Consider the following 21,904-nt stretch of genomic DNA (forward strand, 5'->3'; position numbering starts at 1 on the left):
AATGAGTGAAATAAGTATTTGACCCCTTTGCAAAACATGACTTAGTACTTGGTGGCAAAACCCTTGTTGGCAATTACAGAGGTCAGACGTTTCTTGTAGGTGGCCACCAGGTTTGCACACATCTCGGGAGGTATTTTGTCCCACTCCTCTTTACAGATCCTCTCCAAGCCAGTAAGATTTTGAGGCTGATGTGTAGCTACTCGAACCTTCAGCTCCCTCCACAGATTTTTGATGCCACTCCTTTGTTGCCTTGTCCTTTGCGTGTTTTGGGTCATTGTCATGCTGGAATACCCATCCTTGACCCATTTTCGATGCCCTGGCTGAGGGAAGGAGGTGCTCACCCAAGATTTGACGATACATGGTCCCGTCCACCATCCCTTCGATGCTGTGAAGGTGTCCTCCTGTCCCCTTAGCAGAAAAACACCCCAAAGCATAATATGTCCCCCTCCATGTTTGACGGTGGGGATGGTGTTCTTGGGGTCGTAGGCAGTATTCCTCCTCCTCCAAACACGGCGAGTTGCGTTGATGCCAAAGAGCTCAATTTTGGTCTCATCTGACCACAACACTTTCACCCTGTTCTCCTCTGGGTCATTCCAGATGTGCATTGGCAAACTGCAGACAGGCCTGTACATGTGCTGTCTTGAGCAAGGGGACCTTGCGGGCTCTGCAAGATCTCAGTCCTTCACGGCATAGAGTGTTACCAACTGTTTTCATGGCGACTATGGTCCCAGCTGCCCTGAGGTCATTGACAAGTTCCCCCCGTGTAATTCTGGGCTGCTTCATCACCATTCTCCTCATCAACTTCACGAGATGAGATCTTGCATGGAGCCCCAGACTGAGGGAGGTTGACGGTTATTTTGTGTTTCTTCCATTTGCGAATTGTTACACCAACTGTTGTCACCTTCTCACCAAGCTGCTTAGCAATAGTCTTGTAGCCCAGTCCAGCCTTGTGCAGGTCTACAATCTTGTCCCTGACATCCTTGGACAGATCTTTAGTCTTGGTCATGGTGGCTAATTTGGAATCTGCTGGATTGATTGCTTCTGTTGGCAGGTGTCTTTTGTACAGGTACTGTAATGAGCTGGGATTACAGGTAAGATCTCTCCCTTACAGCAGGTGCTTCTAATCTCAGCTCGTGACATACAGTGAAGATTCCAGGTAGATCAAATACTTATTTCACTCATTATAATGCACAACAATCTCTGACTTTTGTCTTCTGGGTTTCTGGGGGTTTTCCTGTTATTGTTCTGTCTCTCGCAGCTGCAATAAACCTACCATTACAATTATGAACTGGTCATTTCTTTGTCAGAGGGCAAACGGGCAAATTTAGCAGGGGATCATATACTTTCCCCTTCACTGTATTTCTTTTCATAAAATGAATGCATGGCTTGATTGAAAAAGAAGAAGTCTCAAAGCGGTTTACAAAGAGAATGGTGCCATAAAAGCTCAAGTAAAAACAACTCTTTAAAACATTCAGAAGATAAAACCAGCAATAAACTAAAGACAGTTTAAAACACACATCCGCATTCTTGGTAACTAGGTAGGCCTGTCTAAACAAAAGTGTTTTCAGCAGGCTCCTAAAGGAGTACGGTGAAGGCATCTGCCTGGCGTCAAGAGGCAAGGAGTTCCAGAGGACAGGCGCCGCCACACTAAAAAAATTGATTTCTTACACATGCGGAACCGGTATCATGGGTCATAGAATCATAGAATCATAGAATCCTAGAGTTGGAAGAGACCACAAGGGCCATCGAGTCCAACCCCCTGCCAAGCAGGAAACACCATCAGAGCACTCCTGACATATGGTTGTCAAGCCTCTGCTTAAAGACCTCCAAAGTAGGAGACTCCACCACACTCCTTGGCAGCAAATTCCACTGTCGAACAGCTCTTACTGTCAGGAAGTTCTTCCTAATGTTTAGGTGGAATCTTCTTTCTTGTAGTTTGGATCCATTGCTCCGTGTCCGCTTCTCTGGAGCAGCAGAAAACAACCTTTCTCCCTCCTCTATGTGACATCCTTTTATATATTTGAACATGGCTATCATATCACCCCTTAACCTCCTCTTCTCCAGGCTAAACATGCCCAGCTCCCTTAGCCGTTCCTCATAAGGCATCGTTTCCAGGCCTTTGACCATTTTGGTTGCCCTCCTCTGGACACGTTCCAGTTTGTCAATGTCCTTCTTGAATTGTGGTGCCCAGAACTGGACACAGTACTCCAGGTGAGGTCTGACCAGAGCAGAATACAGTGGCACTATTACTTCCCTTGATCTAGATGCTATACTCCTATTGATGCAGCCCAGAATTGCATTGGCTTTTTTAGCTGCCGCGTCACACTGTTGGCTCATGTCAAGTTTGTGGTCAACCAAGACTCCTAGATCCTTTTCACATGTACTGCTCTCAAGCCAGGTGTCCCCCATCTTGTATTTGTGCCTCTCATTTTTTTTGCCCAAGTGCAATACTTTACATTTCTCCCTGTTAAAATTCATCTTGTTTGTTTTTGCCCAGTTCTCTAATCTGTCAAGGTCGTTTTGAAGTGTGATCCTGTCCTCTGGGGTCACCTGTAGCAGCGCTAACTCTGTGCACATTTTCTGATCATCGAGGGAAGGATGGAGAGGCCAGGGAGAGCTGGTGTCATGCGCTTAGCCATGCACCATCCCCTGAAACATTTCGTGATGTCTTCCCTCCTAGATTTTCCAATGTCTTACATTTTTCTTCGCTGACGCTAAACTGGGTGGCTTCCAAGGGAATGCTCGGCTACTTCAAGGCTTTTTGAACTCTAAATCCCATCCTTCAAAATATTTGCAGTTCCTGCCAGTTGTGTGTTGTCTCCACTGTAAAATAAAAATTCGTGTCCCTCCTTTCCTACCACAAACCCAGAGGCGTCTCTCGCTCCTCCTGCTGAACACTTCATCCTCATAAAACAGCGGGGGGATGAGGTGGCTTAATGTGGCCCCAAACCTCTCAATCTGGCCCCTGGGATTCAACCCCCTTCCCCAACCACACCATCGGATTTTCCCCAGCTGGAATGCAACCTTGGTTATTGCCTCTTCCTTCTTTGCACAGAGGCTACTGAGGGCTGTAGAAAGCAGCCTAAAGTATGGAGGGAACATTTAAGTTCATTATTCTGCTCACTTTCACCTCTGGCCCTGCCCAGGATGGGCAAGTTGACCCCCAGACTGAAAAAAGTTCCCTATTTGTATCATAAAGCTCTCCAGAGATTGGGAATGGTCTTTGTCTTTGCCTTTACCTTTATTATTATTGCTATTAAAAAGGTAAAGGGACCCCTGACTATTAGGTCCAGTCGTGGCCGACTCTGGAGTTGCGGCGCTCATCTCGCTTTACTGGCCGAGGGAGCCGGCGTACAGCTTCCGGGTCATGTGGCCAGCATGACTAAGCCGCTTCTGGCGAACCAGAGCAGCACACAGAAACACCGTTTAGCTTCCTGCCGGAGTGGTACCTATTTATCTACTTGCATTTTGACATGCTTTCGAACTGCTAGGTTGGCAGGAGCAGGGACCGTCGCAGGGATTCGAACCGCCGACCTTCTGATCGGCAAGCCCTAGGCTCTGTGGTTTAACCCACAGCACCACCTGCGTCCCCATTATTGCTATTAGATTATGCCAATCTTGGCAAATCCAGAGGGTAACGTGCTTGAGGAAACCTATCATAGAATCATAGAATCATAGAGTTGGGTCAGCCCATGTTACTTTTCGTGTTGGCCATAACCATGCAAGGAGTTCCATGGAAACAGCCATTAATTGGCAGCAAATCCTCCACCTTCCTCCCTTCCCAGAAGCTGCTGCTGCTGGAAATTAATCATAGAAGGTCAGTTGGGGTTTATTGACCCTCCCTTCCCTATCCCTCTAGACTTTTATGCACCTATTCCCCCCCCCCCCGGCTCCAATTGCTGGTGAACATGGTTAGCACTCCTGCCAATGAGAGCAAATCTTTTTTACCTAGGGCAACAGAGAAAAGAATGATTTTCTCCTTTTAATATACCCGCACAATGTACACAGCTGAGCAGACCCAGAAAACTGCTGCAGCGTAAATTGCCTGACATTTGTCAGCAAAGCTTTTATGTTGGATTCCATCTCACTGGGTGGGAGCAGGAGATGAAGTGGGACTGAGAATTTTCCTCCTCCTCCTCTTCTTCTTTGGCGATCCCTTGTAGCCAAGTAAGATTGTCTTGCATAAACACGGTTTTAGCAGTGAGTCCGTAAGTGACTGTGGAGGCCAATTCTGGATCCACACATCCTTCCACAGTGGGGACATTGGTTTCCGGGCAGGAGTTGATTTGCCAAGCATGCCTTCCTCTTAGCATGTTTCTCCCTTGCGTCCTGAGTTCGAGTGTCTTCAAAGCCCAGGACACTTTAGTAAAGGCTGTTCTCCAACTGGAGCACTCGCAGGCCAGTGTTTCCCAGTTGTCAGTGTTTATACTGTTTAAGGGGTGCAGGATGGGCCAGGCGTCTGGCTAAGATTGTTTCTACGCGAGAGCCCTTAAGTGCTGTCAAAGGTTTGCTTCTCCATAGCCAAGTGGAAGTCTTCAAGTTACAGGGAACCAGGCAGAGGGTCTTCTTGGTGGTGGCGCCCTCCCTGGGGAACGCCCTCCCACCAGATGTCAAAGAGAACAACTACCAGACTTTTAGAAGACATCTTTAGGGAAGCTTTTAATGTTTGATGCATTGTGGTATGTTAATATTTTGTTGAAAGCTGCCCAGAGTGGCTGGGAAAGCCCAGCCAGATGGGTGGGGTATAAATAAATTATTATTATTATTATTATTATTATTATTATTATTATTATTATTATTATTCCAAAAGGAACTACTCTATTCCCAGCTTAAGAATGGAAAGCGCAATGCCAGTGGACAACAGAAGAGGTTTAAAGACGCTCTCAAGGCAAATCTAGGGAAAAATGTACAGTGGTACCTTGGGTTACAGACGCTTCAGGTTATAGACGCTTGAGGGTACAGACTCTGCTAACCCAGAAATAGTACCTCGGGTTAAGAACTTTGCTTCAGGATGAGAACAGAAATCGCGCAGTAGCGATGTGGCGGCAGCGGGAGGCACCATTACCTAAAGTGATATCTCAGGTTAAGAACAGTTTCAGGTTAAGAACGGACCTCCAGAACGAATTAAGTTCTTAACCTGAGGTACCACTGAGGTACCAACTGGGCAACGCTGGCCTGCGAGCGCTCCAGTTAGAGAATAGCCTTTACCAAAGGTGCCATGACTTTGGTAGTCAGGAAAAGAGAAATGAACTAAGAGGAAGGCATGTTTGGCACATCTTCATTGTGATTAACTCCCACGCAGAAACCAATGTCCCCACTGTGGAAGGACGTGTGGATCCAGAACTGGCCTCCACAGTCACCTTACGGACACAGCACTAAGACTGCGTTCAATCTTACTCGGCCACGAGTGATCGCCGAGAGAGGAATTCCACCTCTTCCTTGGGATGACCCCACCTCACCCCAAAATGTCCCTCTCAGAATAGCTCCCCTTCAGCAGACGCCCTTTCCTACGCTGAATTAGCAGCTTCCTGTGGCCAGCTACTGCCCCTTTAATAATGTTTCCTGTTCAGCACGGTGGTGGCAAATATCCTTTAATTTCCTGCCACTTAGTCAGCTCCTGTTCCCCACCAGAGCTTTAATTAATTTTTCCCTCTATTAAAATAAATCTGCAAAATAGCTTTGCTTCTCTTTCTGGTCTGTGCCAGTTTCTCTTCTAGACTTTGGACGGCTGTTTTATAGAACATCGGGATCAGCTCTCTGTGCTGAAAGGGAGAATAAGGACGACGCTTTTAATTCTGCATGTGAGGCTTCAAACCAGCTTAGATCTCGAACATCACATTTAACACCAAAATTCAAGCGCTTAGCATTTGCCGGAGGCAGAGGGATCCCTCTGAATATTTTGAAACTGACAGGGCCTCAGCAGTCCCGAAATCTCGTAAACCGTCGGCTCCAAGAATTGTACATTAACAGAATACTGTATGATAAAATCCTAAATATTATGATGTGTTGTCTGGCAAATATACCATCATGTAGCAAATACAGTGGTACCTCGGGTTAAGTACTTAATTCGTTCCGGAGGTCCGTACTTAACCTGAAACTGTTCTTAACCTGAAGCACCACTTTAGGTAATGGGGCCTCCTGCTGCTGCCGCACCACCGGATCACGATTTCTGTTCTCATCCTGAAGCAAAGTTCTTAACCTGAAGCACTATTTCTGGGTTAGTGGAGTGGGAGTGTGTAACCTGAAGCGTATGTAACCCAAGGTACCACTGTACTCAGGTGTCAACGGCTAAAACCATCCGGGGACAACCTCCAGCGTATTGCATTTGAGGGGAACAAACTGATTTCTAGAGAGAACGTTTGGAAGAACCTTTGCTACTAGAAATGTGGCAGATGTTTTTTTTGGGGGGGAGGCAGTGGAAGCCCTGCTGCAGGAGACCTTTTAAGGAAAAATCCTGGTCGGCTTGATTTGGCACAGGAGTGGACGTCCATGGCTCTCCAAATATCGTTGGACCTCCAGGTACCCCAGCCCCAGGCAGCCTATGCAGTAGTTGGGAGAGGGTGGGAGCTGGGAGTCCAGCAACACTGAGCAGCCACGGGTGCCCTTGCCCAGATTTGGGCACGGAGGAGAGGGCTATCGATAGCCACTGGTCCCAATGGCTGTGCTCTGCCTCATAGGCAGCCATGCTTCCGAATGCAAGATGCTGGAAGCCACAGGAAGTAAGAGTGTTGCATCTTGTTTAACGGACTACAGTGGTACCTCAGGTTACAAACACTTCAGGTTACAGACTCCGCTAACCCAGAAATAGTACCTTGGGTTAAGAACTTTGCTTCAGGATGAAAACAGAAATCACGGGGCGGCAGCGGGAGGCCCCATTAGCTAAAGTGGTGCTTCAGGTTAAGAACAGTTTCAAGAACGGACTTCCGGAACAAATTAAGTTCTTAACCCGAGGTACCACTGTATTGTATTTTTTCTGGATTTTTTGTATGTGGGGGGTGGGGTTGATGTTTGGTTGGGCTTGGGGAATTATTATTTTTTTATTTTGATGTTTTTGTAATTTTTATATTTTTTGTTTGTATTGTTTTATTGGTTTTGTTTGTTTGTTTAAGGTGTTATTTTGTTTTTAGGGGGAGGGGTCAGGGCTGCCGGGGAGTGGGCCCCAGCCCACAAAATGGCTGGGGCATGTTCCACAGGGGGGGATGCACTGGGACAACCGATCTCAGTGATCACGGGTAGGAGGAGGAGTTACGCTAAGACCAGACCATGTCATTACAGAGGAGGCAGGTTTAGTCGTTGTCTGAGGACTATCCCTGCCTCCGGGTCTGGTCCTGTCCGGACGGATACTAGAATCAGCAAGGGATACCCACATAGCCTGAAGGTGCTGCTGTGCAATGCCAGGTCAATGATTCAGAAGACCACTGCCATCCATGACTTGATCATGGATGGAGGATTTGACCTGGCTTGTGTAACAGAGACTTGGTTGGGTGAAGCAGATGGGCCTGTTCTTGCCGCTGCTTGTCCACCAGGTTTCTCTTACGCACAGCAACCCAGGCCTTGTGGGTGGGGAGGGGGGGTTGCAGTGATTTTTAGGAAGTCATTAGTTTGCACCAGGCGTCCTATTGGAAAGACCCAGTTCTCTGAGTGCATGTTCTGGAAGTTGGGCAATAGGGGCAGTACAGGATTCCTTTTGGTGTACCGACCTCCCCGCTGCACCAAGGATTCCCTGCCCGAGCTGCTTCAGGTCGTGGCGGATGTCCTCCTGGAGACACCTAGTTTGGTTGTCCTAGGGGATTTTAACATTCATGCCGACATGACCTTACAAGGGGCCGCTCGGGACTTCGTGGAAAGCATGGCCTCCATGGGGCTGTCCCTGAATAAGTCTGGCCCAACTCATAGCCACGGGCATGCCTTAGACCTGGTGTTCACCTCTATGGATGTTGGTGATCTGACACTAAGTAAAAGCGAAACGAAAGAAGTGCCATGGTCAGATCACTTCCTGGTGCAACTGGACTTCTCCGCGACCCTTCCCCTCTGCAGGGAGGTGGGACCAATTCGGATGGTCCGCCCCCGCCACTTAATGGATCCAAATGGTTTCCAGAGAGTGGTAGGGGATGCTTTATCCCATGTTGATGGCCTTTCAGCTGATTCCCTGGTGGCCCGCTGGAATGTGGAGTTAACCAGGCTATTGTGTATCTGAAGAAGTGTGCATGCACACGAAAGCTTATACCAAGAACTAACTTAGTTGGTCTTTAAGGTGCTACAGGAAGGATTTTTTTTATTTTGACTATGGCAGACCAACACGGCTACCCATCTGTAACAGGGCTATTGACTGTTTGGCTCCGAAGCGCACTCTCCGATTGCATGGAGCCCGGACAGCCCCGTGGTTTTCCACGGATCTGAGGGCAATGAAACAATCGTTGAGACGGCTAGAGCGCCGGTGGCGGATAACTCATTCCGAATCTGACCGGACACAGGTTAGAGCTCAACGTCGAGCCTACCAAGTGGCGATAGCGACGGCGAAGAAGAATTTCTTCACCGCCTCTATTGCATCTGCAGAAAACAGCAGCAGGAGACTTTTTCAGGTGGTTCACAATTTAGCGGAACCACCTGCAACATCGGGGCCCAGTACGGGCCACATGTTCTCCTGCAATGATTTTGCAAAGTTTTTTGCAGATAAAATCGCTCAGATTCGGGAAGAAGTAGACTCCACCGTGGGAGCAGGGCCGGGGCGGGAGAGTGCAAGAGTTCTGTCTGGTCAAGTTGAGTGGGATCAATTCCAATCTGTTACCTCCGAGGATGTGGACAGGCTGCTTGGACGAGTGAAACCAACCACCTGTCTCCTGGATCCTTGCCCATCCTGGCTAATAAAAGCAAGCCGGGAAGGGCTGGGCGATGGGCTTCGTGGGGTGGTGAATGCTTCCCTCCGTGAGGGAGCCTTCCCAGACCCGCTGAAAGAGGCGGTTATTAAACCGCTTCTTAAAAAACCATCTTTAGATGCGGCCACGATGGCCAACTATCGCCCAGTCTCAAATCTTCCATTCCTGGGCAAGGTGATTGAGCGAGCGGTTGCCGAACAACTCCAGGCACGCCTGGAAGAAGCGGACCATTTGGATCCCTTCCAGTCGGGATTCAGGCCTCATCATGGGACTGAAACTGCCTTGGTCGCACTGGTTGATGATCTCCGGCGGGCTAGGGACAAAGGTGAGAGCTGTTTCCTAGTTCTGCTGGATCTCTCAGCGGCGTTCGATACCATCGACCATAGCATCCTTCTGGACCGTCTTGAGGGGTTGGGAGCTGGGGGCACTGTTATACAGTGGTTCCGCTCCTTCCTCCTGGGCCGTGTTCAGAAAGTGGTGGTGGGGGATGAGTGTTCAGACCCTTGGGCTCTCACTTGTGGGGTGCCTCAGGGTTCTGTCCTCTCCCCCATGCTTTTCAACATCTACATGCGGCCGCTGGGAGAGATCATCAGGAGGTTTGGGCTGGGTGTTCATCAGTATGCGGATGATACCCAGCTCTACCTCTCTTTTAAATCAGAACCAGTGAAGGCGGTGAAGGTCCTGTGTGAGTGTCTGGAGGCGGTTGGAGGATGGATGGCGGCTAACAGATTGAGGTTGAATCCTGACAAGACAGAAGTACTGTTCTTGGGGGACAGAAGGCGGGCAGGTGTGGAGGATTCCCTGGTCCTGAATGGGGTAACTGTGCCCCCGAAGGACCAGGTGCGCAGCCTGGGAGTCATTTTGGACTCACAGCTGTCCATGGAGGCACAGGTCAAATCTGTGTCCAGGGCAGCTGTTTACCAGCTCCATCTGGTACGTAGGCTGAGACCCTATCTGCCTGCGGACTGTCTCGCCAGAGTGGTGCATGCTCTGGTTATCTCCCGCTTGGACTACTGCAATGCACTCTACGTGGGGCTACCTTTGAAGGTGACTCGGAAACTACAACTAATCCAGAATGCGGCAGCTAGACTGGTGACTGGGAGCGGCCGCCGAGACCATATAACACCAGTCTTGAAAGACCTGCATTGGCTCCCAGTACGTTTCCGAGCACAATTCAAAGTGTTGGTGCTGACCTTGAAAGCCCTAAACGGCCTCGGTCCAGTATACCTGAAGGAGCGTCTCCACCCCCATCATTCTGCCCGGACGCTGAGGTCCAGCGCCGAGGGCCTTCTGGCGGTTCCCTCATTGCGAGAAGCAAAGCTACAGGGAACCAGGCAGAGGGCCTTCTCGGTAGTGGCGCCCGCCCTGTGGAACACCCTTCCAGCAGATGTCAAGGCGATAAACAACTACCTGACATTCAGGAGACATCTTAAGGCAGCCCTGTTCAGGGAAGTTTTTAACGTGTGATATTTTATTGTATTTTTGGTTTTTATGGAAGCCGCCCAGAGTGGCTGGGGAGGCCCAGCCAGATGGGCGGGGTATAAATAATAAATTATTATTATTATTAATATTTTATTGGAAGCTGCCCAGAGCGGCTAGGGAAACCCAGCCAGCTAGGCGGGGTATACCTCATGTTATGTCTGCTTCATGTTACGGTCTTTTAGGTTACGTCCCGCGGTGACCCAGAAGTACTGGAAAGGGTTACTTCCGGGTTTCGCTGCTCGCAGAGAAGCGCAAAATGACATCATGCGCAGAACCCACGAATTGCAACCCACACGTGTGCAGACGCGCCACTGTGGGTTGCGCTCTTTTCATGTTGCAAATGGGTCTCTGGAATGGATCCTGTTCACAACCAGAGGTACCACTGTACAGTATATAATTATTATTATTATTATTAATAGTAATATATTCTGCTCGGATCCTGCTCACTGGTATCCCATAATGAGCATCTGGTCGGCCACTGTGAGAACAGGATGCCAGACTAGATGGGCCATTGGGCCTGATCCAGCGGGTGCTCTTCTGCTATTGAAGAGAGACCGGTAGTCACATTCCAACTCCAGGTGTGATTTCTTCAGCTGGAATTTCAGCTAGTTTCTGGTCTCATCTTTACAGTCACACACACACAAAAAAAGTCCTGTGTCGCCTGATCGCCGAATTACATAATCCTAGATGAGCTTGCCCCCCCCCCCCGCTCTCCCTTCCCTGCCTGCTTTCTTAAATCCTCTTTTTTTGAGAGAGAAGCAGAGATGAGAGAAAATAATCCAGTAGCAGCAGCAGCAGCAGCTGCAGATGATGAGAAGGAGCTGGCGAGGCTTCACTGCACCCTGGGACTCATCAGCCAGCGACACAGGGGAGGGTGGATTTTTGGCATTTCTATAGAAGGGCTTTCCAAAATCCTCTGGCCCCAACCCCAGGCTATGCTCAAGGGGCTTAGCTCTGGGACCGCTCCTGTTCCTCCGAGCAAAGAGGCCGTACGTTGAAAAGCCCCAAGCAGGGGGTGATGGAATCATGGAGGGTGCACCCCGAGGTCATCCATCCCAACCCACCCCCTGCAAGGCAGGAATATGCAGCTGTCCCATATGGCGATCCAAGCCATGCTGTCACCAGCTGAGCTACCCCAGGCTCCTTTTGCTCCAGGCAGCATGACATTCATTGGGCAAACAAATTCGCCGCGAGCGCATTCGACCGCATACCTGACCTCGGAAAAGGCTGCTTGTTTAGGCTCACCCTGTGAGGTCTGTTTAAGGTTCAGGAGTTGCCCCTGACAATGACATTTACACACAGGAAGGCGTGTGTCTGTGTGTGTGTGTGCGTTGTTAGGTCTCTTTTTATTGTCGTATTCTTATTAAACAGCTTTCTAAGCTCTGCCACATTTTCTTTGGAAAATACAGAAGACAGACAGACAGACATGCTTTGCCCCTCCCCTTCCACCTTCCTGCTCCTCGTCGGGCCCTGAAATTGCCAAAAACGCGTGCCGCCCCCCCCATCCCCAAACCATCAATATGTCCAGTGCAAAATACCGCCAACCTGGGCTGAAAATGTGACTCTGTTGGGAGTTTTAAAAAAGGAGATTATGTTGTCCCCATACCCTCCGATTTAGCTCCCCAGGACGCCTCTCCTTGTCCTCTGACTCAGACAGCGACAAGGGATTCCTCTGCTCCCAATATTGCTATTCACCCATCTCCAACCTGACGCCCTCCGTCAGTTAAGGAATATACAATTCCCCACCATCCCCCAGCCAGTTAGGGAAGCCTGGCCAAGTCGTGGCGCGAAAGGGCAGCCGTCTTAATTCATGGCTGCATGCATAAAGTGGGGGGCAAGGCCCATTTTGCATGAAAACCCAGGGCGGGCGAGAGAAAGCCCTTCTCCAAAGCACCGATTTGGGGAATGTGATGGAGGGATACAGGTGGCTTCAAAGGAAGATGAGCAAATTCATGGAGGGGGAGAAGGATGTCCGGAAAAGCAAAAAAAAGGACTCTTGGCTCCCTCACTCAATGCCTCTTTGCAAAGCTCTGGGTGGGATAGGGAATGGGGGAGATTGGGGGAGCAGGAATGAAAAGCCTCGCCGGTCAAAGCAGGTCTCAAACTGCTTGACATCCATAGTCTGGGGAGGAGAGCGAAATCTGCGGGCGGCAGCTTCTCCCTCCGTGATTTCTTTAAGGAGGGGAGCAGGGGCTGCCTCACAATTTGGGAATAAGCCCCCCCCCCGCCAACACCGTCACATTCTCAGCCTGTGCAACCTCCAGCCTTTAAATATAGATATATAGAGATAGATCTGGATATATATTATCATTATTCATATAGAGATGTCTGTAAAATATAGCTCCGCCGTATCCTCTCTTTAAATCTTCCTCTTTCCACAATCCCACCCCCCACATTGCTGTCACTCCCAACCTCAAAAAGTGTTTAATAGGATCCAACCCCACCCCCAACCCTACTCGTTGCCCCGTTCCCTCCCCCTGGGAGGGGAAAAGCCCCACTTGCCCCCCGCCCTGCCCTGCCCTCCCCCTAGACGAGGCGCCACTGGAGGATGCTGGTGTCAGTCCCACCGGTGGAGAGCAGCAGGCTGTCGTCGTGGAGGAAGGCAATGTTGGTGACGTGGCTGCTGTGGCCGTTGTACGTGTGGCTGGGGGCCTGGAGCAAGAGAGAGGAAATGGGTCTCAGGAGAAACCCCACACACAAAGGCTGGCTGCCCCGCTTGTCAAAAGCCTTCCCAAAATCAAGATACACTATGTCCACAGCGTTCCCCTGATCCACCAAGCTTGTAACTCCGAGGATGGCAAGTGGGGCTGGGGGGGAGATTCCAAGACAATCAAATACTGCAATTAATCCAGAATGCGGCAGCTAGACTGGTGACTGGGAGCGGCTGCTGGGACCACATAACACCGGTCCTGAGAGATCTGCATTGGCTCCCAGTACGTTTCCGCGCACAATTCAAAGTGTTGGTGCTGACCTTGAAAGCCCTAAACGGCCTCGGCCCAGGATACCTGAGAGCGCGTCTCCACCCCCATCATTCTGCCCAGACACTGAGATCCAGCGCCGAGGGCCTTCTGGCGGTTCCCCCATTGCGAGAAGTGAGGTTACAGGGAACCAGGCAGAGGGCCTTCTCGGTGGTGGTGCCCGCCCTGTGGAACGCCCTCCCTTCAGATGTGAAGGAAATAAGCAGCTATCTTCTTTTTAAAAGACATCTGAAGGCAGCCCTCTTTAGGGAAGTTTTTAATGTCTAATGCTGTATTGTTTTTAACACTTGATTGGGAGCCGCCCAGAATGGCTGGGGAAACTCAGCCAGATGGGCGGGGTATAAATAATAAATTATTATTATTATTAATTATTATTATTATTATTATTATTATTAATCATTTAAACATTTCAGTGTAATACAGTATAGTTTCTTTTTCCTCTGCAGAATATGGACAGCTGTCTTTTCAAAACGAGAGCAAGAGCATCGAGTGACACTGAGGACAATCTCATCCTATAAATGAGATCACCCAAGAAAAAGTGAGCTCATACTTCCCCTTGAGTTTGCCTACATACTTAAGGTACATATAGGCTTGTTTATAATTGTATTTGGGGAATGATTCACGTTCTTAGGTAGCTGCACGCTTCTCTATTTGCTGTGTGTCCCGTGATAACATTATAAAGCAGTCGTGCTCTATGTTATAATTCAACGAGTTGTTTCTTTTTGTCCTCCAACGTATTTCTTATATTTAAAAAATCGGTGTGCTGCGAGCAATTTTTTATTCTGAAGGTGTGGCCCAGAGAAATCTTTTTGAGAACCACTGGGCTAAGGATGGGGGGGGGGGCAACCCAGACATGCAGGCTCTGCGGAAACCGGGGGGGAATGGGGTTGAGTGGCGGATGCCGCGAGCAACTGGGAAAGAGACGAGCCAAGAGAGGTTGGTGTGGAAGTCTCAGAACGCCCCTTGCCCACTTTCAGGTTACCGTATTTTTTGCTCTATAAGACTCACTTTTCCCCTCCTAAAAAGTAAGGGGAAATGTGTGTGCGTCTTATGGAGCGAATGCAGGCTGCGCAGCTATCCCAGAAGCCAGAACAGCAAGAGGGATTGCTGCTTTCACTGCGCAGCGATCCCTCTTGCTGTTCTGGCTTCTGGGATTGGGTACTTAGAATGAGAGCAGAAGGAAAGGATCGGGGCAAGACGAGAGGGTAAGAGACCCTGGGGAGGTGGGGCGGGAGGCTCACCCGCGGCTGGCAGCAAGGGTAGGAGAACAAGTGCACTTTGCCGAAGTCGTCGGCAGACGCCAGAAGCTTCCCGTCGTGGGAGCGGCAGACGGCGTTGATGTCGGTGCCGTCCGCACCCTCCGGCCAGATCCCTAACAGGGCAGAGAAAAAGTCAGCGGCGGAAATAACAGTAATAATAATACAGTCGTGCCTTGGAAGTCCCCTTCATGGATCACTGCCTTGCCGTGGCGAAGGGGCTTGAATAACTCAGAGAAGCTATGAGCCATGCCGTGCAGGACCACCCAAGATGGACAGGTCATAGTGGAGAGTTTTGACCAAACGTGATCCACCTGGAGCAGGAACCGGCAAGCCACTCCAGTATCCCTGCCAAGAAAACTCTATGGACAAACTCCCTGGAAAAGACCCTGATGTTGGGAAAGATGGAGGGCCCAAGGAGAAGGGGACGACAGAGGATGAGATGGTGGGACAGTGTTCTCGAAGCTACCAGCATGAGTTTGACCAAACTGCGGGAGGCAGTGGAAGACAGGAGGGCCTGGCGTGCTCTGGTCCAGGGGGTCACAAAGAGGCGGACACGACTAAATGACTAAACAGCAACAACCTTGGAGGTAGAACCGAATCCGTTCCAGAAGTCCGTTTGACTTCCAAAACGTTCAGAAACCAAATCATGGCTTCCGATGGGCTGCAGGAAGCTCCTGCAACCGATCAGAAGCCACGGAAGACCCGTCGGACATTCGGGTTCCAAAGAACGTTCGCAAACTGGAACACTCACTTCCGGGTTTGCGGCGTTTGGGAGCCAAAACGTCTGAGTCACAAGGCGTTCGACAACCAAGGTACGACTGTAATAATTTTCTTATTTGTACGCCACACATCTGCCTGGGTTGCGCCAGCCACTCTGGGCGGCTTCCAACATATATAGAAACAAAGCGAAACACCAAACATTAAAAAGCTTCCCTTTAAAGCCCTATATGGCCTAGGACCCTCGTACCTACGGGACCGCCTCTCCCGGTATGCCCCACGGAGGACCTTACGGTCTTCAAATAAAAACATCTTGGAGGTCCCAGGCCACAGGGAGGTTAGGCTGGCCTCAACCAGAGCCAGGGCCTTTTCGGCTGTGGCTCCGATCTGGTCAAACGCTCTGTCCCAAGAGACCAGGGCCCTGCGGGACTTGACATCTTTCCGCAGGGCCTGCAAGACAGAGCTGTTCCACCAGGCCTTGGCCAAGGCACAGCCTGACCTCCTCCTTTCGTAATCCTCATAGAACTCTAGCCCAATGGTTGCCATTAATTTGATTTTGAATTGATTTTAGAATGAATTGATTTTAGAATGCTGTATTACTTTTATTGTTGTTAGCCGCTCTGAGCCCGGCTTCGGCTGGGGAGGGTGGGATATAAATAAAATTATTATTATTATTATTATTATTATTATTATACAGGAGAAAGAAGTTGTAACATCCCGTCAACCCATCCCGTTTTCCCGTTTTGTGCATCGTAATCTGCAATGCCCAAACGAAAACCCTCTGTTGCTTGCTGGGCCAACCACCCGCATGGACGAAAGGACTGGCAGGAGTTGTGCAGGCGATCTGTAAGGGACATTTGCCATATCCTATTCTGCCTGGTTTAGCAGTAACCAGGGGCTTGCTTGCCGACATTTTCACTGTTTGAAAATAAAAGAAATCATTTATTAAGAAGAGGAAGTGGGGGAGCTCTGACCACCACCCCCGGCCAGCCAGACGGGTGGGGTATAAATAATTATTGTTATTATTTCTTCCATTTGTGCTTCTGGGCGGAGCCAAGGGCATCATCCTGTCTGAGGGGGTTAAAGGTTAAAGTGTGTGCCTTGGTTTTGGGAGCCCCGCAGAGCCTTTCTGAAGGCAGCCCTGTTTAGGGAAGCTTTTAATGTTTGATACATTACTGCATTTTAATATTTTGTTGGAAGCCGCCCAGAGTGGCTGGGGAAGCCCAGCCAGATGGGCAGGGTATAAAAAATATATTATTATTATTATTATTATATTTCTTGCTCACACAACCCGCCCAGCCAGGAGACACTCACCAAAGACCCCAAAGCCCAGGACGCAGGTGGCCGTGGCCCAGTCCATGTTGCGGACGGCCTCAGCGCTGGTGATCTGACGGCAGGTGGAGGGGTCCCCTGTAGGGAGGGAGCAGGAGGAGGAAGGAGACACAGACAAGAAAATGTAAAGCACATAATGCCATCAGAACCTGGGCTGTTCCTTCTGCAGAGATCGCAGATTGTGGAAACAGACTCTGAAGGAGAAGATGGTCTGATAAGGAGGACTCCTCCGAGTCCCACTCCCAGCGCAAAGGTGGCGCTAAGAACAAGAACCCAAACTCTATACTCACAGTACAGGATTTCGTAATCGCCAGAATTGGTGACCAAACAGCTGCTGTCAAAGGCCCAGTCCAGATGGGTGATGAAACTGGAGTGACCCTAAAGCAAAGGGGAGATTTTAGATTGATTGATTGATTGATTGATTGACAGACACACACACACACACACCTGCAAGGGGAACACTTCCTGTTACACACATAACCCCGAGGCTCTTCACGGGGTCCCTGCCAATAAAGCATATTCACCCAGTGCTTTACCAGTCGCACTGGATCCTGGTGGAGTATAGGGTCAGGTTCAAGATGCCAGTCTTGACCTTTAAAGCCCTTTGTGGCTTAGGGCCCTTATATTTACGGGACCGCCTCTCCTGGGCTGCCCCGCAGAGGACTTTAAGGTCCATGAATAATCACAGTTTAGAGGTCCCAGGCCCTAAGGAAGTCAGACTGGCAGGGCCAGGGCCTTTTCAGTGATGGCTCCGACCTGGTGGAATGCTCTGTCCCATGAGACCAGGGCCCTGCAGGATTTAACCTCCTTCCGCAGGGCCTGTAAGACAGAGCTATTCCACCTGGCCTTTAATTTGAATTCAGCCTGATCTTTTATTTCCCTTCTCTTCCCTCCCCCTCCCCTTTTATGAAGATCACCCGCTCTGGGATCCCACAGCTAATTCTCCCCTGGTCTCCTCGCTGGCCCAGTAGGACTAATTTAGCCAGCTAGCCCTGGGGATTATCTAATTGATTTTTGAATTTTATTGTTATTCATGTTTTTATACTGTATTTTATGCTGCTTTTATAATTAAGTGTTTTAAATTTGTTGTTAGCCGCTCTGAGCCCGGTTTTTGAACCGGGAAGGGCGGGGTATAAATAAAAATTTATTGTTATTATTATTGTTGTTTGATGCTCTACAACCCCTTAGAAACCACAGAATCGTCGACTCAGAAGGGACCTCCAAGGATCATCTAGTCCAACCCCCCTGCAATGCGAGATTATGCAGTTGTCCCATAAAGGAATCAAACCTGCCACGTTGGCACTATCAGCCCCACGCTCTAACCAACCGAGCCCAGGGCGCTTTATTTCACTTCAAGGCAAAGGACCCTGGCGCTCACGGCCACCGTGTGCCCTGCTAATCTCCTCGCTGCGCCCAGATGAGGTGGACACTCTGCGCATGGCCAGAGGCTCCTGTTGTTCAGCATCTTCTGGGGCCAAGTCAAAAAAAGCCCAGGAAATCAGGCTGTTGTGGACAGCCGTACCTGCCCAGAGGAGTGAAGCACCACAAACCATTATCCATTTTTCAAAAGGATAATTTTTTTTAAAAAAAAAAAAAGACATGCTGTACGGCAGTGTTTCCCAAACGTTTTTGGGCAACGGCACACCTGTTAGCCGGAAAAAAATCTCGCGGCACACCACCATTAAAGCCCCGCCCCGTGACGTCAGCGCGCAGCGTCACGCCGGGAGGGACGCACAAAAGCGAAAGTTTTTCCCCTCCCCCTTGCCGGGGTGGGAGGAGGCAGCAGAGCGAGGGCAGCTGAGGCGGCGGCGGCGATAGCGGGCGGAGGAGGGGGCGGCGGCGGGAGTTGCTGCTGCTGTTGTTGCTGCTGCTGCCCGGACATGCCGGCCTCCTCCTCCTCCGCTGTCTCGCGCTCCTCCCTTTTGCGCGCGCTGCCCCGCCGCTCGGCACCACCACCGCAGAGCCGCCCCCGGCTCGACGCGGATCCTCGCCGCCGCCGCCGCCTCTCACCGCCCGACTCGCCCGCCTTCCTCCCATGGCACACCAGCCGGTGTCTCACGGCACACTAGTGTGCCGCGGAACACCGGTTGGGAAACACTGCTGTACGGCTGGCTGGACCCCTATATCTGACAGAGCAGCTCCCTCTGCTGCCCACTTGCAATATTACAGTATTTCACTATCTTAATATGGCAGCCTTTGTCAAACTGGTGCCCTTGATATAAAGCTCTGGTTTTCCCAGTAGTGATGTAAGGAAGTGAGAGCTGGACCATAAAGAAGGCTAAGAGCCAAAGAATGGATGCTTTTGAATTCTGGTGCTGGAGGAGACTCTTGAGAGTCCCATGGACTGCAAGAAGATCAACCCTCTCCATTCTGAAGGAAATCAGCCCTGAGTGCTCACTGGAAGGACAGATCCCGAAGCTGAGGCTCCAGTACTTTGGCCACCTCATGAGAAGAGAAGACTCCCTGGAAAAGACCCTGATGTTGGGAAAGATGGAGGGCACAAGGAGAAGGGGACGACAGAGGACGAGATGGTGGGACAGTGTTCTCGAAGCTACCAGCATGAGTTTGACCAAACTGTGGGAGGCAGTGGAGGACAGGAGTGCCTGGCGTGCTCTGGTCCAGGGGGTCACGATGAGGCGGACACGACTAGACGACTAAACAACAACAACAATTCCCATCAGCCCCCAGCCAGCACCGTTGCTGGAGCTGATGGGAGTTGTGGTCCAAAACATAATTGAGGGCACCAGCTTGGCGGAGACCGCCTTACAAGGATGCAACAGGTGGTGCCTGAAACAGAAGATGCTCCGAATAGCTATAAATACTTCATAGCTGAGCATCAGACCCAACTGCCCAAGTGGGGACCAAAGAGATCCCGTTCAGCCATGTTGCCACAGGGACGTTTCTGCTTCTGAAACTAGATTTGGGTGTTTCTTTTGCGATATGTAAGTTTTTGTCAGCTGCTTTGGAAAGTCTGGGCTAGAGGAAAGGGGGGTGTAAATATTCCACCCCCTGGAGACGCAACTCTTTAGCCTGTTTTCAGCACTTGAGGTGTATTGTCATACCTCAGGTTACAGACGCTTCAGGTTGCGTGTTTTTGGGATACAGACGCGCCGAAACCCGGAAGTACTGGAACGGTTTACTTCTGGGTTTTGGCGCTCGCGCATGCGCAGAAACACCAGATCACAGCCCACATGTGCGCAGACACGGTGCTGTGGGTTGCAGACGTGCCTCCCGCACAGATCACATTCGCAACCCGAGTGTCCACTGTGTATCTTTAAGGTAAAGGTAAAGGGACCCCTGACCGCTAGGTCCAGTCGTGACCGACTCTGGGGTTGCGGCGCTCATCTCGCTTTACTGGCCGAGGGAGCCGGCGTACAGCTTTCGGGTCATGTGGCCAGCAGGACTAAGCTGCTTCTGGAGAACCAGAGCCTTTTACCTTCCCGCTGGAGCGGTACCTATTTATCTACTTGCACTTTGACGTGCTTCCGAACTGCTAGGTTGGCAGGAGCTGGGACCGAGCAACGGGAGCTCACCCCGTCGCGGGGATTCGAACCACCAACCTTCTGATCGGCAAGCCCTAGGCTCTGTGGTTTAACCCACAGCGCCACCCGTGTCCCTTTTTGTGTTTCTTTAGCACCCGCCTTATATTGTGATTGTAAGTTGTTTTTAAACGTGGCGTTTTGGATGTTGTAACCTTTGGGTGAAAGGAAGTCAAGGGAGGAAGGAAGGAAGGAAGGGAATCTTTCTCGGCAGAATGTCTTTGGTTGTGCCTCCACTCACCGAACACTTGCCGACGCGCCCATACTTCCTGCCACCCTCAGAAACAAGGTAGATGTAGACAAAGTTGTCATGGGAGCCCAGGGCCAGGTATTTGCCATCTGCAAAGCACAAAAGCAAGAGTCAGGGGACTGGAGGGGTGGGAAGTCACTGGAAGGCAAAATGGGGGTCTTAATGCAGCTCAGAATTTTTAGTCTCCAGTGCACACTTAGTATCAGAGAGCGGTAGACTTGGAAGGGGACCCCTGAGGTCATCCAGTCCAGCCCCCTTGCAATGCAGGAATCTCAGCTGAAGCATCCGTGACGGACAGCCATCCAACCTCTATTTAAAAACCTCCAAGGAAGGAGAGTCCACCACCTTCCAAAGGAGTCAGTTCCAATAGTCTTAGGATTATTATTATTTTTGTAATATTCCAGCATCGCTTTCCACTGAAAAGGTCCCAGAGAATATTCCCAACCCGGCAAAAAAAATAATAAGAAAATTGCATAAGCGTAGTTAAAAACAAATTGAACAGTGCAACAACATATCTCTGGGATTCAGTGTCCCTCCAAATCCCATTGTATTCTAAGTAGGGCTGCCACCGAAGACGGCTTGGAAACTTCAGCTGGTGCAGAATTCAGTGGCCAGGTTGCTCACTGGAGCAAGACGGTTTGAGCATACAGTGGTGCCTCGCAAGACGAAATTAATGCATTGACGGAATGTATTGAAAATCAATTAATGCGTTCCTATGGTCAAAAAAAGGCCAAACAAAGCCAATTTTGGTACAACAAGAGTTTATTAAGTGCTCTTTAAAGTCACACATACTGTAAAGAGCATTTCAAAATTCAAACCCAGAATTTTTTTAAAAAAACAGCAGAGTGACCCAATGGTCACAGAAAATCATAAAAATGCAGAAAAAAACCACAAGCTTCCAGATTCTTGCAAACCCCTTCCCAACACCAAGTCCTTGAATTCCAAACACCCCAACCCAAAATCCAAAACCCCCCCAAAAAGTTTTAAAAGCTTAACAAATGGCTGCAAAAGAAGTTTTGGAAAAGCTTCAAAAATCACCAAAGTCTTTAAAAACCTCAAAAAAGGCTACTATGTACACTGCGTTCTATGAGTTGCTCCTCGAAGTCAAGTCTCAACTGTATTAACGGTGTTAAGAAAAAGGAAACAAACTTGCAAGACGTTTTCGTCTTGCGAAGCAAGCCCCTAGGGAAATTCGTCTTGCGAAGCACCTCCAAAACGGAAAACCCTTTCGTCTAGCGAGTTTTCCGTCTTGCGAGGTATTCGTCTTGCGGGGCACCACTGTATTACACTGATCCTGGTCTGACCGCACTGGCTACCAATTAGCTTCCGGGCCCAATTCAAAGGGCTGGTTTTGACCTATAAAGCCTTAAACGGCTCAGGACCACAATACCTCAAGGACCGCCTCTTTCCTTATGGACATACCCAGACCGAGATCATCTTATGAAGCCCTTCTTTGTGTGTCTCCTCCTCG

General features: G+C 49.9%; 1 protein-coding gene and 1 long non-coding RNA gene across 6 annotated transcripts in view; one reads left to right on the plus strand and one right to left on the minus strand.

Annotated features, from left to right (window-relative positions):
- The window catches only part of LOC310712949, a 2,318,697-nt gene that overhangs the window by 207,593 nt on the left and 2,089,200 nt on the right, over positions 1 to 21,904 (plus strand). The gene's annotated exons all lie outside the window — the stretch shown is intronic.
- EML2 (EMAP like 2) overlaps positions 11,676 to 21,904 on the minus strand; it is a 58,547-nt gene continuing 48,318 nt past the window's right edge. For all 5 annotated transcript variants that reach the window (XM_083516153.1, XM_083516155.1, XM_083516152.1 and 2 more), the window contains 5 exons: positions 20,425 to 20,522; positions 16,935 to 17,022; positions 16,627 to 16,722; positions 14,578 to 14,708; positions 11,676 to 13,010 (listed from right to left, as the gene is read on the minus strand). In XM_083516153.1, the coding sequence (XP_083372279.1) occupies positions 12,885 to 13,010; positions 14,578 to 14,708; positions 16,627 to 16,722; positions 16,935 to 17,022; positions 20,425 to 20,522 (539 nt within the window). In that variant the 3' untranslated portion in view covers positions 11,676 to 12,884. The remainder of the gene's footprint in view (positions 13,011 to 14,577; positions 14,709 to 16,626; positions 16,723 to 16,934; positions 17,023 to 20,424; positions 20,523 to 21,904) is intronic.

This window comes from Podarcis liolepis (genome assembly GCF_965112155.1).
Source record: "Podarcis liolepis genome assembly, chromosome: 7".
Classification (NCBI taxonomy): Eukaryota; Metazoa; Chordata; class Lepidosauria; order Squamata; family Lacertidae; genus Podarcis; species Podarcis liolepis.